The sequence below is a fragment of the Pangasianodon hypophthalmus genome, chromosome 9, assembly GCF_027358585.1.
Source record: "Pangasianodon hypophthalmus isolate fPanHyp1 chromosome 9, fPanHyp1.pri, whole genome shotgun sequence".
Taxonomy (NCBI): Eukaryota; Metazoa; Chordata; class Actinopteri; order Siluriformes; family Pangasiidae; genus Pangasianodon; species Pangasianodon hypophthalmus.
This window is the reverse complement of record NC_069718.1, coordinates 27,855,104-27,874,302: the sequence shown is the minus strand read 5'-3', so window position 1 is coordinate 27,874,302 and position 19,199 is coordinate 27,855,104. Positions and strand designations below refer to the sequence as shown.

At 39.4% G+C, this 19,199-nt stretch overlaps 1 protein-coding gene across 1 annotated transcript; it reads right to left on the bottom strand.

The window, feature by feature from the left end:
• Positions 1-5,771: 5,771 nt before the first annotated feature.
• LOC128318882 (NLR family CARD domain-containing protein 3-like) lies at positions 5,772-8,033 on the bottom strand. Its single transcript, XM_053237005.1, has 2 exons — positions 7,818-8,033; positions 5,772-7,529 (listed from the first exon to the last, which is right to left on the bottom strand). The coding sequence occupies exons 1-2, from the start codon at positions 7,852-7,854 to the stop codon at positions 6,580-6,582; spliced, it is 987 nt and encodes a 328-aa protein (XP_053092980.1). The 5' UTR covers positions 7,855-8,033; the 3' UTR covers positions 5,772-6,579.
• Positions 8,034-19,199: the final 11,166 nt, after the last annotated feature.

Here is a 19,199-nt window from a genome sequence, read left to right as displayed (position 1 = left end):
CCCAGCAGGATGTCAAACTACTCTGCTGTCATCTGAAGAAGCTTCCTGAATCCAGTCTTATCGTTTATCTATTTGTATGGTGAGCACAATATTATATTTTAATAGAGTTAATAGCTTTTTATCTGAAAAAATGTCTTAAATAGATTTATATCAGAATAAATACGCTTTACAATTACATCAAACCGAAACAAAGCAGAAACATTTGCTTGACCAGCCGCATCAGCAGCAGTACATTGCAAAATTATTCATTTACCTCCAAATCTCTTTGCAGAATGCACAATCCTTGTTCCCCGCGTCTCCCCAACCATTTCCTCCTCCATAATCTTTTTTTCTTTTTTGCCCTTTCGCTGCAAATCAGCGCACAGACCATTTGTGGTGACCATGTGATCTTGCGTTATTTCCTTATCACTTCTCGCGTGCGTTTGGTTGTGAAATGTAGTTTGCGAGCCAGACAGAGTTGTCGGTGATTCTTTCTATTGTAAAGTCATGCAGTGTGTAACCTCCTGTCGCCGATCCATAGTGCAGTGTGAACACAGCAGCGACTGAATGCTACCCCAGTTAGTCGTGCAGTGTGAAAACCACGATGATCCGACGACTTTGAAAATCGTGCAGTGTGAACTAGGCATAAGTCTACACTTGTAGTAGTTAGCCGGGGGAGAGTGGAGAGAACTGTTAGAGAAATATTAGAGAAATGTTAGTGAATGCTCCCCCCTCCTCCCCTCCCTTTTTCCCTTTATGTTTTACTGTAATAAGGTATATATTGGCTTTATCTGTGTAATCTTCTTCCCTAGTTGTGGAGATTGTCGAGTGAAACAGCTGAGGCCACGTACGGAACATATGAAGTTCCACTGAAGCAGTGATGAGACTGAACATGACTTTTGGTGCTCATGATTGAATATTGCAGTTTTATTAGGAACCCTAAACATTAGAGAAGGAAATATTGAATGTGAAGTGTAGTAGTGCTAGTGCTTGTGAACAGACTCTCAGTTTAGTGACCCTGAACAAAACTAACATGCAGTGCTTTATTAGGGTGCTGATGAAGTTGGAGTTGAACTGGTAAGAAAGCTATTATAGAGAGGCCTCATTAGACTCCCGAGGATGTTCAATCAGAAGCTGCCCCAAACTCCCCTGATTCCAGTCATCAGCTGGAATGAAGCAAAGCGGCCTGCACGAGCTGAGGCGGGGGTTGTAGAGAAAGCAGATAAAACACTGCCATGTGTTAGATAAGGGCTGGGAAACTGGGCTTTACACGCAGGATTTAGAGGACACAGCTTTGGAGTTAGTTTGATTACAGGTTGCACCTGTTTGCAGACCTTCTTTGTATATAGAGCTAATAGTAAATCTGCTCTTTCACTAATACACACTTTGTAAAACTGACTGGTAAGCCATCAGGTCCCGGGCTTTTCCCATCATTCAGTTGTGACTCTGCTGGAATTATTTCATCAGTGTTAATTGGGTTACCTAGTGGTGTTAAATTAGGCTCTTTTCTGCTGACACGTGATTGGCTGATTGGATAATGACATGAATGAGCAGGTGTTCCTAATAAAGTGGCCGGTGAGTGTAGTGTACAGCATGTTAATGGCAGTAAAACGCTGTTACTGTGGAGTTTATCCGTACTGAACTTATCTCCATGTCAATAATGGCTTTTCTGGGCTCATCTCCTGGAGCAGTGGAGCATAAAAGCCCCGCCAGAGGAAAACAGCAGTCCTCCTGGTTCTCAACACGTCCGAGCTGGAGCAGAAAGTGTCCCGTTAGTCCATGTGATAGTGACAAAAACACTGCACACAGTACAGACAGAAGGTGATGCTGATCCACTCACTTTTGACGCCTTGTTCCTCAGAAGGCCGCAGCCCTTGAAGAGGAGCGTGGCGATTTTAGCCTTCATGATTCTCTGTAAAAGAACAATATCTTTAACTAGCACGTCTACTGTACGGATATTTATTCATTCATGCACTGTTTATCATTCACACAATCTCTGTCTAAAATGATTTTATTATTCATTCTTTAAAAAGAAACATGTAGAAATGTAACAGAGCTCCAATACATCTTTTCTAACACCAAAACACTCCTCATGCTTGAATGTTGGTAAGTGATATGTTTATTTTAACAAAATAATAATAATAACCCCAAGGGGTGTTTAATGGTTGTCTCCCTTCACCCATCCTCACCACTTTCTACAGGGGCACCATTGAGAGTGTGCTGACCAGCTGCATCACTGTCTGGTATGGAAATTGCAGTGCTGCTGACCGCAAGACCCTACAGCGGACAGTGAACACGGCTGCAAAGATCATCGGTGCCCCTCTCCCCTCCATCCTGGACATTTTTCTTGCATGTTGCTCCAGCAAGGCTACCAGCATCGTGAAGGACCCTTCCCATCCCTCCCCATCCCTCCCACAATCTCTTCCAGCTCCTGCCATCAGGTCAAATCATCTTGCACTATGCGCTTCTTCCCCCAAAATATCTCTTTTGCACAATTTCACTTACAGAATCTATGTAAAGTTTTTGTACAGTATGTATAGTCAACTTAATTGTTTTTCTTATACTTCTATGTTCATATTTATGTTTAACTTGTATGTAGCACCATGGTCCTGCGAGACACGACATTTTGTTCCACTATATGTCCACACATTTAGCAGAATGACAATAAAGCTCGACTTGACTTGACTTGAAAAGCTGGAGTGGATTAAGGTGGTATATTTTACAATCCAAGAACAAACTATTATAATGAATTCCTTTAACGAAACATATAATACCAGCAAAAAGCATTACTGGTGCTGCTGTCACAATCTTTTTAAACTTTATATAATGTTTTTTGTCTATAATTATCTCAGCTGCTTTCTTTAAGCATATGCTATATGGCCAAAAGTTTGTGGACACCTGACCATCACTCCCATATCTGGGTCTTCTCCAAACTGTTGCCACAAATTTTGAAGCACACAATTACACAGAATGTCTTTGCATGCTGGAGCGTTACAATTTTACCTTCACTGGAACTAAAAGGCCCAAATATGTTCCAGCATGACAATGCACCTGTGCACAAACCAAGCTCCATGAAGACATGGTTTGCCAAGGTTGGTGTGGAGGAACTTGAATGTTCTGCACAGAGCCCTTACCTCAACCCCACTGAACACCTGTGGGATGAACTGGAACACTGACTGCACCCCAGTCCTCCTTGCCCAACATCAGTGCCTGACCTCACTAATGCTTTTATGGCTGAATGAACACAAATCCCCACAGCCACGCTCCAAAATCTAGTGAAAAGCCTTCCCAGAACAGTGGAGGTTATTATAACAGAAAAGGGGGATTAAATCTGGAATGGAATGTTCATCAAGCAGATATGGGTGTGATGGTCAGGTGTCCACATACTTTTGTCCATATAGTGTATTTTACAATGATGAATAGGGGTACAATTAATATTTTTCCAGGAAGGAGGGGACGTGTTACCCTTTTGTCCCATCAGCGGTACTCATGCTAAGCCTTACTCCCTTGACTAGAGAATCATGTGCCCTAAATAGTGCAGTGACACCGAGTACGCTAGAGCAGAGAGATGTTCACTCTGAACAGCTGAGACTCTCACTGTCACCATGGTGATGAGAAGATTCCTCATGAACAGTCAGAAAGTCCAGCTCAGAGATCACGAGTCGTGACACAACATTGAAGTTTCTCAGTGTGGTGGAACACGTGTTAGTCCTGGTAGTGGTCCATGCTAAGTGTAATTACAGTACAGTCCTCAAACACCTGAACTGTTGTGTTTCAGTCACTGTTTATTTTGTACACATAGTGTAAATGACATACACACAACATATATACAAAACTGTATTAAATGACAAGAATACATACAGTGCATGTAGTTAAAGGATTCAGGAGTGAAGCTGCTCTCTGCTGGACTGAAAAATCCACACTGTACACTGGAGATACTGAGGTACACACACACACACACCTAGCTGAGTTTAAATAAACGCAGCAACATGCAGTTTTCATCTGTGGTAATTGTAATTGTACTGATCTGATTGAATAATATTCACTGTAGACTGTATAATGTTGTTATTTTTAGAGTGTGTGTGTTGGTGTTTATGCTGATGTTGTTTGTTTACACAGTTACAGTTTTTTAGATTAAAAAATTGTCAAACCACCACATACAATACGGAAAGAAGATTTTTTTTTTTTATAAAAAAGGATTACATATAGGATTAAATATGATATAAAAGGATATCATAACTGTGAATCAATCATCTGTGGAGAAACGAATGTTAGATAAAAAAGAGCTAAAAATAAACTATAAACAGCAACAACACATGGATGTGTATTTGTGTAATCAGTGTGATGATGTGATGATATCTCTGTGTTGTGTGTAGACGCTGAAGGATTTGATTTTGGATTGTAAAATATGTTATTAAAGCCTGAAGTAACTTGTAGCTGAGTGGATAAAAGGATGTGATCAGTCACGGTTATTGTTATGGAACTTCTACATCTGAATATGAATTTTTCAGCTGCTGGTTCTAATGCTTCACCAAAACTGCTTTATCCTGGAAATAAACTGTCATAAACAGTCCTGGTGAGTTTATTGTCCTTAATGCTGAAAGACAGAGAAGAGCATCAGTGTAAACAAACAACATCAGCATAAACACCAACACACACACTCTAAAAATAACAACATTATACAGTCTACAGTGAATATTATTCAATCAGATCAGTACAATTACAATTACCACAGATGAAAACTGCATGTTGCTGCGTTTATTTAAACTCAGCTAGGTGTGTGTGTGTGTGTACCTCAGTATCTCCAGTGTACAGTGTGGATTTTTCAGTCCAGCAGAGAGCAGCTTCACTCCTGAATCCTGCAGTTTATAATTGTAACTCAGGTCCAGTTCTCTCAGACTGGAGGAGGTTGAGCTGAGAACTGAGGACAGAACTCTACAGCTTTCCTCTGTCAGATTACACACACACAGCCTGGAAGAGACATGATGAAATATCAGAACACTGATCTCAAACACACAAACACGGCCATAATACAGCTAAAGTTTAACATGTAACAGAAATGTCAGTGTGTTTCTCTCACACACAGAAATCAGAGGACAGGACACCACATCAGCACATTTACGGGAGCAGGGACGTCTTTCTGCACTCCACAATCTCTCAGCTACAATTTATTATAAGACCATTGGGTCATGTACATAACACACACATGTGAGAGTGAGCAGCCTTACAAACAATACACTCTGATCTGTGTTCAAGTTTCTACAACCAACACTGCAGATATAGTGCATTTTATTACAGAAAATAAAGAATTATAGAACTGTACACTACCAGTTAATAACATGCCAATACTAGTGGTACTTTACAGTGAGTTATATGTTGAATTTCACAGAGACGGTATAGTAGTTGGTGTGTATTGTTCTCTGTGCTCATACAGTTACAAATTTGACCTCCGATTTTACACTGACACTGGTTCTATTGTCTGGTGTGGACCCCAGTACAGGTGGAGTGTTCACATATCTCCAAAGAGATCCAAACTAAAGAGAAAGTTTAATCGGTCCAAACCAACCAAGCTATGTGAGAAAGTTTCCTTATTCTCTACCACGTGTGCCTCAGTGCAGACATAACATGTTCATGTAAAAAGTGAAACAATCTTCTGTAAGAGTGCCAGAGCTTTATTTAAAGATGATCAGAGTAACTATTAAGAAGCATTAATCCAAACAGGGCAGTTCAGTGTTACAATAAAATACCAAACCATGCAGTAATACATTTATAAATAAAAATACTCACTCAGCTTTTCTGGAGGCTTTGACCACTGGCAGCAGCCTCAGAAGACATTCTTCTGATTCGTCATATTTATTCAATTTAAACTCATCCAGCTCCTGTTCTGAGTTCAGTAACACAAACACCAGAGCTGACCACTGAGCAGGAGAGAGTCTGCTTCCACTGAGACACCTGTAACCTCCTCTGTTCAGGTAAGTTTGTACTTCCTGCACTAGAGAATGATCATTCAGTTCATTCAGACAGTGGAACAGATTGATGGATTTCTCTGGAGATGGATTCTCCCTGATCTTCTCCTTGATGTACTCAACTGTTTCCTGTTTGCTGTGAGAGCTGATTCCTGTCTGTGGCATTAAGCCTCGTAAGAGAGTCTGATTGGACTCCAGGGAGAGACCCAGAAGGAAGCGAAGGAACAGGTCCAGGTGTCCATTCTCACTCTGTAAGGCCTTGTCCACTGCACTCCTGAGGAACTCAGACATGTTTGAATTTCTGAAAAGATCAGACAGATAATTCATTGGTGGTTCTGTTACATTTCTGCTGATGAAGGAGAGAAATGTGTACAAAGCAGCCAGAAACTCCTGAACACTCAGATGCACAAAGCTGAACACCTTCCCCAGGTGAAGCCCAAACTCCTCTCTGAAGATTTGGGTACACACTCCTGAGTACACTGACACTTCTCTGACATCAATGCCACACTCTCTCAGGTCTTCCTCATAGAAGATCAGGTTTCCTTTCTCCAGCTGTTGGAAAGCCAGTTTTCCCAGTGCCAGGATACTCTCTCTGGTCTGCTGAGGATCAGGGTCACATTTCTGATGGTACTTTTCATCTTTGTGTTTGATCTGAAAGATCAGGAAGTGTGTGAACATTTGAGTCTTGGGGATCTCTTCCACTCTCTGCTTCAACCAACATTCTCTCTAGAACAGTGGCTGAAATCCAGCAGAAGACTGGGATGTGGCACATGATGTAGAGGCTTTTTGAAGACTTCATGTGGGTGATGATTTTATTGGCCAGGCTCTGATCACTAATCCTCTTCCTGAAGTACTCCTCTTTCTGAGGATCACTGAAGCCTCGTACCTCTGTTACCTGGTCTACACATTCAGGAGGGATCTGATTGGCTGCTCCTGGTCGAGAGGTTATCCAGAGGAGAGCAGAGGGAAGCAGATTCCCCTTGATGAGGTTTGTCAGCAGCACATCCACTGAGGCTGACTCTGTCACATCACACAATCTCTTATTGTTCTGGAAATTTAGAGGAAGTCGACACTCATCCAGACCATCAAAGATCAACACCACTTTGTAGGAGTCTATTAATTGTAATTTTCTCATTTCTGGGAAAAAGCGATGAAGAAGATTCATCAGACTGAGATTTTCCTGCTTCATCAAATTCAGCTCTCTAAAGGGAAGTGGAAACATGTAGAAGACGTCATGATTTGCTTTTCCTTCAGCCCAGTCCAGAATGAACTTCTGCACAGAGACTGTTTTTCCAATTCCAGCAACTCCTTTAGTCAGCACACTTCTGATGGACTTGTCTTTAAAGAGGTCATTACATTTGATGGGTGTCTCCTGTGTTGCTGGTCTCCTGGACGCTGTCTCAATCTGTCTCACCTCATGTTCATTATTGACGTCTCCACTCCAACCCTCTGTGATGTAGAGCTCTGTGTAGATCTCATTCAGAAGTGCTGAGCTTCCATGCTGTGAGATTCCTTCATTAATTCTTTTGCACTTCTCTCTCAGGTTGGATTTCAACTTTGACTGATACACACGCGACACAGACTCTAATAAACAAAGTAATAACATGTTTTAATGCAAAATCACTGACCACAATATAAAATGTAAAATTCTTTCAAATGCTGCTGTTCATTCCTGTTTCATGTACTAAATATTACTGAAGGAACAGGACCATTGTACAGAGTAACCACAATCTGGACCACGAACAGAACAGAAAAGCATCAGATGTACATGATACTAAAATCAAACTTAAAACTAAAAGTGTTAATATCTAAAGCAATTTCTTCTTTCTAAAGTGAACCTGATGGAATAAAGCCATGACTCAGAGCTCTTACTGTTGTGCAGTGTGTTAGCGAGATCTGTGTGGTTCATGTTCTTCAGGACATGCAGTGTGATCTTCAGCGCTCCCTCTCTGACACTGTGCAGATCCTCCTCATCCTCCACCTCCCTCTCAGTGCATGCTGGGTAATCTGGACTCAGGAGCTTCCTAAACCTCTTCAGCTCATTCTTTATCAGAGTGATGACTTTGTGTTCCAGCTCCTGGTTAGAAACACACAGTAACAGATCTAAATATTATAATCTAATAATACAGTGAAATATGCTTTTATTTCATGAAAAGATGAAAAGTCTCTTTCTATTACCACAGTTACAACTGAAATTCTGTCCGATTACTCATAATGCTGCTACACATCTGTAAACTGTAAATTGTCATTATCTTAAACACCTGCAACCTACTAACACACAATTTACACACATTAAAAAGACACACACCTTGAATATTGACTTCAACTGATTTCTGCTGATGTTTGATTTCTTCTGTTGTGGTCTGTGAACAAACAAAACACATCATATAATATGGACTACATGTAGTCATAGCTGCACAACACACACTAATAAATACAGTGACAGATATTTTCCACTATTCTCTTAACACAATACACTGATTTCAGGATTTCCCAACTGACGCTAACATGTTTAGAAACAAATATTTGAATGAATGAATCAATCAATAGTTATATTGTCATTAATCTCCCAGGTGTAAATGTTCTTCTGTAGCACCACAGACCCTCCAGCTCAGGGACTGCAGGCTGTACTGAACTCTTAAAGCAGTTTTCCTCACTGCCAGTCCGAGAGCTGCAGCACTGCACAGTTTAGTGTTTTACTGCTTCAACACCTGATAAAGCTCATGAAGGGCTTCATAATGAGACGAGTGAGTTTGATCAGGTGGAACACTGCTGTAAAACACCTCACTATACTGACCTCACATCAGTAGAACTGTCTCTGTCTCTGAAGGTATTTGGTTCTTCCATTGACGCGTCACTCTTCATGGACACACAGCTGGGTTCTGGTGAGTCTGATCTCTTTCCCTCCATCATTCTAGAATTACAACAGAAATATCAGCAATAATTAATACTCTGCTGTCTCAGCACTGTTAAACAATGTGTTCATCATTAAACAGCAATAATTCCATCTTTTTAATTCAGCTACAGTCTGCACACTTATTCAAACAGGAGACTCGTCTCATACCTCAGGAATTACTCTGATGTCAGGAGTCCCAGTCACAGCTAACTGACTCAGCTGGGTCTTAAAGCCTGTAGAGTTCACTGACTCAAAGCTATGCTGCTCTTATGCTACACATTACACAGTCCTTTTTACTCTTCTCTCAGTGAATGATTTCTCTAAACTGTTCTTACATCAGATCAGTGATATATTCACTGCTATTAAACACCTTAAAGCAAAGTTTAGTTCCTCTGTTAACTAGTGAGTGTTTAGAGATACAGATCTGTTCCCATGAGACGGTGTGTATTTATTGCTGGTGAATGGAAAAGTAACTCACCTCTCGTCTTTCTTTAAGTCCTGTTTTCCAGACACACTCATGTTGGAGGTCATGTCTCCTTCTCCAGATTACAGCAGGACACACGTTTACTTCACTCCAACATCGGTGTGTTAAATCAAACCCTGTATCAGCACAGAGTTCACTTACAGGAAATAGTCACGGTATCAAGTCCTAAAACAACCTGTGTACATTAAACCTTCAGTACAAACCCACAAAACTCTTCTGCATCTAGTGTCACTTCAGTGTGTTTATAGATTATAGCTTTAGATTTAGATACTCACTGTGTTTTTACTCTAGAAATGGTTTATTTTCCCCTCGATACAAAATCGAGCTGCTGAGTTTTACTTCCACTGACACTGTCTACCTGTTTATTCTGCAGAGGGGGAGGGGCAGTGACTTAGACAGGTAATAAACACACACACACACACTCACACTCAGGGACATTCTAAAGCGCTTAACGTGGTCTAATGTCCTAAAACACCGAAAAAGCATTTTTCTCTCACATTTCTCTTGTCATAAACACTATCTACTGCTCAGACAGCGGCACCGTCATCCAAGTGGAAGGACAATATTTTTACTTTAAGTGTTCTCTCTCCCACAGAAACCCGTTATAAAGAAACACTTAACGTGGCTTAATGCATTAATACAGTGATATTGAAGGATTAAATTTAGTATACAGCTTATTGATGATGCATATTATATATAGGGAAATGTGTCTCACACTGAGATTGTCATAAACACAACGGGAAACTCTACTGTTTTTACATTAAGCTTTCTCTCACAACCGGAAGTGACAACCTGAACACAGATTTGATTTCTTTCATCATCATGATGTTTGAGAAATGTGAAACTGGAATTCCTATACACATATTTCATAGATTATTTTAGAGAAAAAAAAAATCTTTAAAAAATAAGGCTAAACAGCGATGAATGCTATCTTCAACCAGATCTCAGGGAAGATGTCTATATAATGTGATCAACAATTAAGACTGACAAGTAAAACTGATGTAGACAATGTGAAAAAAGTGGATCAATGGAAATGTGATAATCTCCATCAGAGAAGATGGTGCTGATGGAGTGGGTATTTTCTCTAAAGATCAAGTAGAAATGATTATGTCCAGGGAAATGATTCCAGGAAGATTACTGAGAGCTGATTGTCAGTGTGGACACTCCACCTGATAGAGCTGGAAAGATGAGGAGTTTTGACAAGTTGTATGAAGTTTTAAATGTCGGCTTCAGTATCATTTTGTGTGGTGATTTCAATACAGCTACACATGAGAAAGATACATTTCCAAATTCAAATGTAATGATTTCTAGAGAAGGGAAACTTCTACACAATGTATGTGATCCATGTGAACTTAAGGACACCTTTAGAGAAACATTTCCTCATGACTTTGGCTTTACACGGATTGACACTAAAACAAGAAGTAGAACAGATCAAATACATGCCTCTAATATGATAAAAGTTTTATACTATAAACCAGAATATTGAGTTGAATCAGATCATTTAGCTGCTTCAGTGAGAATAAACTTAAACATAAACAAGCAGAGAGCTTACTGCAAACTCAGTACAACATGTCTAACAAACAAACAAGCTGTTCATGAATTAACCAAAGAAGTCAAACAAATTAAACACTTAAAGGTTTTAATGAGATCAAGCACTGAAATGTGGGATATTTTCAAAAAGCAAATATAAAAGTATTTATAAGAAAATATAAACATGGGGGTATTTTAAACATGAACATCTTACACTAACTGACAGTGAGCAGTGAATTAAAAACATAAACACAAAAGATATTTCTGAAAACATTTGTGATGTGATGTGGTTAATAAGTGTAGGCAGGTTATCAGTACAGTGTGGAGTTAAATGGAGCTGTTTTAGAGATTACAGATTTACAGAGATAAAGGCAATATATCCATTATTACATTAAAACAATAATTATCATAAAGGGGAAAAAGCGAGTGGAGGGGGCGCGAGCATTCACTAATATTTCTCTAATATTTCTTCCCTCTCTCTTGGCTAACTACTACAAGTATGGACTCATAAACACCGCCATAAAATACTTAATAACAGAATAGTGATTGTGGGAAATTGCAGTTCCTTGGTTTGGCCACACGAGGGCAGTCGCCTCAAACAGCGCTGTGTGTTGTGGATGGATCTTGACTGCCATCGTGTGGCCAGGTTTAGGAAGTGCACGTTTCAAAGCGGCTCCGTTTCAAATACTACACACAGCACAAATACAGCAAGAGCACTGACACGGCTCTCCTTCAACTCCACCCAGAGGCCTTATATAACATGATGATCTGATGGCTGATGATGATTTTCGTGGATTTGATTCCTGATCGTCTTTCTAAAACCTCATTCCTGATCCCAAAACGGTGACAGAGGCTGTAGGAATAACATGAACACATGGGCAAACTAGTAAGAATTTATATTTCTCTATATCGCTGTATATAGTTTTGTTAGTTTGTGCGTTTGTATGTCTATTTTCCCTTCTGTCTGTTTTCATGCGATTTCTCTCTCTCTCTCTCTCTCACACACACACACACACACACACACACACACACACACAGAGGCAGCGTCACAAACGGGGGTGGGAGGGGTGTAGAGTAGAATAGAACGGTGGGCGGACGCTGGAATTTGACGGCGTGTTTGTGATTGGTTCTTCTGCCACAACGGTCTCAGCCAATCACAGAGCGGCTGTGTTGCTCTATCACGGAGAGAGTAGCGCTTGTTATTTCGGAGTTGTTCTTAAACCAGATCTGAGCAGCAAAATGAGTGGTCGCGGAGATTAAGACAGAAATCCATCATTGGAAAGCTGCTGAATTAGAAAACTAAAATAAGCAAGACCTTCATATGATGTAAACTGATGTTTTTAGCTGCCATTTTCCCTCCCGACAATAAATGCGGAATGAAATGAAACAAGCTTTGCGTTGGCTTTATCTGGGGCAATAACAGGGAAGTAACGAACCGGGAGCTTTTATACAAACCTACAGCTTCTGCTGGACTTGGGGCCATCGACATAGGGCTTCAATTAAAGGATCCTTCTGTCCAAATATCACACAAGCTATAAAAAGAAGAACAGATTGGATAGGGGACATAAGAACATGGCAGAAAAAAGCAGGCAGAGCCAGACACTAACTCCTTCTTACAAATTAATATACGGCCATTTTAAACACAAATATAAACACTTACAAATAGACTGGGACAAATTAGCTAACAAATCCATATCTGAGGAAATAAACGAGGATGAATATGGGGAGGTTTTTAGGCAATGGATCAGAAATATGAAGAGCAAAGGCATGTGTGAAAATGGGCGTGACGTCATGGGGCTGGTCAGTGGGGTGGAGTCGCAGTTAGATGTGAGGTGAAATGGAGCTGTTTTGGAACAAAGAAAAAATGTCCTGTTCATGATTGTGATGAGGATGAGACAATAGACCATTGGAAAATGTTACTGATGATCTTACTAATAAAATGAAGGGACTATAACTTGTTTTGAATAAGTTTGTTGACCTTACTGAGTGTAACTAAGCAATGACAACTTTTTAAACTTTGTTTTATTAAACTCAACAGATTCAATTAACCTCTACTTAAAATAATGAGGATTTTGAAAAGTTGTGGGGGTCATGTGCAGTTCTACCTGTAGGTGGAGTCGATTTGGAAGCTGAGGGGAAAAGCATATTGTTTGTCCTAGTTTTTAATTGCTTAATTGGTTAATTGGTCAATTTACATTAATCAACCGTGTAACAGTCATATTAAATGAGTTAGCGTTACACAGTGACATTGGATGTGGTGGGATTATAATCAAATTGCTGGATTGTGTTGATGGAAATTAGCAGTTTAACATTTGCTAGAATCCGTGTGTTCTCCGTTTATTCCATATGGGAGAAAAAAAAAACAGAAAAAATGACACTAGATGATATGTAGATGATTATACAGAGATGGATAATTTTTCTAAAAATCTTCATTTATCTTCATCTGAAGAAAGAAAGTCATATACATCTGGAATGGCATGAGGCTGAGTAAATGATGAGAGAATTTTCATTTTTGGGTGGAGTTTTCCTTTAACACTAACTAAAAACCCAACAGATCTTAAACTTTTCTTTTTCCTTTCATAGGTCATTGCAGAGTTTAATCGCTTCACAAGCAAAAGCCTCAAGCAAGATTTCTTCTCAGCACTTGATCAACATACAGCTCGTTTTCTGGAAATTTTTGAATCAAAGAAGGGACAGTTGCAAAGAGGCTTTCTGAGCTCTTTGAGCAGATTAAGTCTATGGTAAGCTTGTCAGTGTTTCTTTCTTGCAAACTAAATTCTGTTACTGTTTTAGCTCAACTTTAATTGATTCTGTGTTATAATTTTTTTCAGAGCACTGACATCACTGCTAAGCACACAGCAGTTCTCCATGGCCTTCCTCTCATTCTGGAGAAGAAACCACTGACTTTTTTCAAACACGTTTGGCAAGTATCCTACATTTCATTCCAAATAATGCCCACACATATAATCACATATAGGCATGCCTCATTCAACTCTGTACACTGAACTCTCTTAGCTTGGACCAGAAGCACAAACTCTGCTTTTGAAGTTTTCTTTTTCATTTCTTTTTGATTCGATATTTTGATTCACAACCTTTATTTATCTCCATTAGTTGTACATAAAGAAGGTGATGGTCCTGGATCTTTAAATGAAACATACATTTGTGAGGTTTGGATTTTTAATGTAACTAGGATTGTAATATTTCTGTTTTTTATTAGGACTGTGATTGGGACACACCCCACATTTCTGACCGTGACACCTGAAGACAGCCAGGATTCTCCACAAGTACTGCATCTGGAGGCAATTATTCTAGAAGGAGCCATAGCGATGGATGATCCTGAAAATCTTTCACATGCCATGTGCCGCTTTTTGGGCTGATATATGCACTAAATTTGGAGAATCCTCCACAACTAAAGAACATCTTTGATTTTATTCAAAGAGTGTTTGTTTCTCTTGGACATAAATCCCTGAAACCAAAACTACAGTCACTTAAAAACCTTCTGCTGATGGATGTCAATGCTGTGTGAGATTGTGTTAAACTTGTGGTTGCACAAAAGTCAGGATTCTTGGGTGTTGTGTTTGAAACATTTAGGAATGTCTGAATGGCAGTGTTTGGTACATTGTAGTGCCTGAAGACAACTGAAGAAAAATAAATAATGTTTTGCCGGAGTTAAGTTGTTGCTTTTTGTCTTAAATTAATTTTTGTAGTTCAGCTTACTTGAAAATTTTTAAGGCAGTCGGTTTCCTAATGTTTTCTAAGTAAAGTCTACTTATTACATTTTACAGTGAAATTGCTCACGCTCAGCTGAGATATGGCAAAAAACACAAAAATCTAGGACTGAATATAAACACAAATGAAAAGACAATAATTGGGAAAAAATAGCCAAAAATATAAAAGATTTTGATTGGCTTATAATGTGTATTGTTAACTATAAAATGTGGAAAACAAGGTGCACAATGATCAGTAAGCAATGCCATCTCCCAGCTGAGACGCTTTTTAAACTAATCTTAAATGAACTAAAAAGACAAAGGACAATGGAGCGAAGATCTAAAAATAAATCTCCATGGTCTTTATTAAAAATATGATGTCTGTAAATATTTAAGGGAAATAACTATGTAGATATAATAATAGGATTGGACTATGTTGTAAATAGTTATTTTTGTATATTTAAACGTTTGTAATGTTGAAGAATTATTGTAACAAATTGTGAATTATTCAATAAAGTTTTTAAAAACGCAAGACCGGCATTTTAATTTTATTTATTTATTCATTCATTCACTCGTTTATTTCATTATATAACATTTTTAACAATGGACTTTTTGTCACAAACCAGTTGTTACAGATATCTGGATATAAAAAGTAAATATAAACCATTTTTTTTCTTTTTAAACATTTTCATGTCAAGTGCTGAGAGGCATGAAGATATGTTATTAAAAAAGGGATAGAAAATAAATTAAAAACTACTACTACTACCATAATACTACTACTACTACTACTACTACTAGTCAAAGTCAAAGTCAAAGTCAAAGTCAACTTTATTGTCAATTCTGCCACATGTTCAGCACATACAGAGAATTGAAATTATGTTACTCTCAGACCCTAGGTGCATACAAATAACACACAAAAAAGGATGTAAAAATACAAATGGAAATGCAAATGGATACATATAAATAGAGTATAAATGTAGATCTACAAGGCACAACAGATAGAGTGCAAACAGTGCAGATGTAAAGTGAGTAGTGCAAAGAGCTTATCAGACTGTTAAAGTGACAAAGTTAACTGTCAGAAAAGGGTAATTTACAGTCCAATGCTGTATGAGGTAGATCATAGACTAATGTTGCACAGTTGACTGGTGCAGGTCTGTGGTGGCGTTGGGGGGGGGGGGGGGGGGGGGGGGGGGGTCAGAGTTTGGGAGAGAGTTGAGCTTCCTGGTGGATGAAGCTGTCCTTCAGTCTGCTGGTCCTGGCCTGAAGACTCCGCAGTCTTCTCCCTGATGGCAGCAGACTGAAGAAGCTGTGTGTCGGGTGGGTGGGATCAGCTGCAATGCACAGGGCTTTTTGGGTGAGACGGGTGCTGTAGATGTCTTGGAGGGAGGGGAGAGAGACACCAACAATCTTCTCAGCTGCTCTCACTATGCGTTGGAGGGTCTTTCGGCAGGATGCATTGCAGGTGCCATACCACACAGTGATGCAGCTCGTCAGAATGCTCTCGATGGTGCCTCTGTAGAAGGTGCACATGATGGGGGCCGGGGCTCTGGCTCTCTTCAGTTTGCGCAGGAAGTAGAGACGCTGCTGTGATTTCTTGGCCAGTGATGCAGTGTTGTCAGTCCAGGAGAGGTTTTCTGTGATGTGCACACCCAGGAACTTAGTGCTGCTCACTCTTCCACAGTCGCACCATTGATAGTCAGAGGAGCATGCTGAGTGTGCGCTCTCCTGAAGTCGACAACAATCTCCTTTGTCTTTTCCACATTCAGAGAGAGATTGTTGTCTTTACACCACCCCGCCAGGCGGCTCACCTCGCTCCTGTAGTCTGTCTCATCTTTGTTTCTAATGAGACCCACCACAGTCGTGTCGTCCGCAAACTTAATGAAGAGATTGGAGCTGTGTGATGGTGTGCAGTCATGGGTCAGCAGAGTGAAGAGAAGGGGGCTCAGCACACATCCTTGAGGGGCCCCTGTGTTCAATGTGATGGTGCTGGATGTGTTGCCGCCGACTCGTACTGCTTGAGGTCTCCCAGTCAGGAAGTCCAACAGCCAGTTGCACAGCGAGGTGTTGAGTCCCAGCTGGACCAATTTGTGAATGAGCTGTTGAGGGACGATTGTGTTGAATGCTGAACTGAAATCTATGAACAGCATTCTAACGTATGAGTCTTTTTTGTCCAGATGTGTGAGGGCTGAGTGGAGAGCAGTGGCAATGGCGTCATCGGTCGAGCGGTTGGACCAATGTGCAAACTGAAAGGGGTCAAGGGAGGGGGGGAGGAAAGACTTGATGTGGTGCATGACTAGTCGTTCAAAGCACTTCATTAGGATAGGAGTAAGTGCAACCGGATGGTAGTCATTGAAGCAGGAGGGTGACGACTTCTTCAGGACTGAAATGATGGTGGTGGCTTTGAAGCATGTGGGAACAACAGCCTGACTAAGTGAGATGTTAAATATGTCTGTGAAGACATCAGTGAGTTCTACTGCACAGTCTCTCAGTACACGACCAGGTATGTTGTCAGGACCCGGAGCTTTGCCTGCGTTGATCCTGCTGAGGGATCTCCTCACGCTGTGCGTGGACAATGTTATCACCTGCTCGCCAGGAGGAGGTGGAGTCTTCTGTGCAGTGGTGCTGTTTTGTGCCTCAAAGCGAGCAAAGAAGGCATTCAGCTCGTTCAGCAGGGAGATGGTGCTGTCACAGGTCTGTGGTGGGGGCTACTACTACTAATAATGATAATAATAATAATAATAATAATAATAATAATAATAATAATAAAGAGTTGAGAAGAGGCGTGTGTTGGAGTTGTTATGGCAGAATAATCCAGTGCACAGTAATAAGGCTGATGAGCTCTGTGTCTGTGGGAAGGACACAAGGCCTACCGGCTGTTTGAGGCGGCGCTGCGTGTTGTGCTGGATGGAGCTTGACTGCCCTCGTGTGGCCAAACCCAGGAACTGCAATTTCCCACAATCACTATTCTGTTATGAAGTATTTTATGGCGGTGTTTACACTCATATGCACAAATCTATATCATATCTATATTATTGTAAAATGTGTGTTAAATGATCTTGATATTTATACACTGTTTAAAATAAACACTGATGCCTCTACTGGAAACATTTCTAGCTAATTTCTCTGTTACAGCAATGATCACAGTATATGGTAGACTATGTTGTGATTGATTTTTTTTTTTCTACAGGATCACACAGTGATTTTTTCTTTTTTTTTTTTCACCTGAATGAAGATCACTGGTTGTGTTTTGCTTTTCACACACAATATTGTGGAATCCTGGTTTTTATATTCAGTCACACACCCTCAAAATGTTTGAACAAAAAATACACTCTTAGAAAAGATGGTGAAGAAGCCTATGACTAATCTAATAAAATAATAAAATCCTTTCACTCCTCACACATCATTTAAAATGTCACAATACATATTGATTGTGGGGATTTTTAAATTAAAAACATTTTTTAATTTCTTATTTATTGAATAATTACTGCAAATTTAAGTGTTTTATAATATTCTTCAGGAAATAACTGGACATAATTAAAGTTCATTTTTATTCATTTAAATGCAATTTATAACATCAAATATATAACATATTAGCAAATCAGCAAAAAAAAAAAGAAAATTGTTTTTAAATATATTTATCCTCATGAGACTCCATGGTGTTTACTGTGAGTCACTGAGCCTCATTTCTGTTTATTAACATTGATAAGTTTAGTTATTTACTGTGTTTCTACAGTTATGAGGTAAATTATGATAGTTATCAGGTAAAGTTTAACATTTACTAATAAAATTTCACAGAATTTCTTAAATTTAATGCAAATAAGTTGAAATAAAGCTGCTTGGGTGCTGGAAACAAACAAAGAAAGAATGAATAAAATAAAAATAACAGAAAAAACGAAATTGAGAAAAAAAAAAGTGAAATTGCTGAGTGTTTTATTCCTGACTCATTAGAAGTGCAGTGTTAGACTGTTACACACTAAAAAATTATTCAGAGGGTTAGTAAATAAAGCTTAAAATAAAAAGTATACTTAACATAAAACAAATTTGTTTAATTTATTTCAAACTGTGCACCAGGATCCTAACTAGACCCGAGCTGCTGGTGGGTAACACTGATACTTCTGAGCTTGTGTTGAAAAATGTGAAGCAGTGTTTTCCAAAGCAGTGTGCTGATGCTTGTATCGCTTTGCCCTAGTCACGTGATCGTTGATGTCTGAAGCTTCATTCGGGACACCCAGTCACGTGACAAAAAAGTGGTTCATTTGAAGGTGCAGTGTTTGAAAAAGCTGTGAAACCTTCACGTGAGCCGGTAGAGTGGTGTTACCATTCAAACTGTCAATCACACTATTTGCAAGAAATAGAAACATCAAGAAAGAGAAGTGGTTCTCAAACTTGGAAACATTTTTTAACAGATCTCCTCAAATAATGTATATTTATTCTCACTGTATTCAATACACGTATTGCATTAGATTGCGTAGCTTCTAATTATTCTTTTTTTAAATAAAACATGCTGTGTTAAAAATTATTTTATATCAGGTACAGTGCTTGCTCTGCTCTCAGCAGTTGGCATACAGCAATAACACATAATTAATGCTGAGGCATGAAAATGCACCTGAACCAGCAGAAAGTACTCAAGGTATACA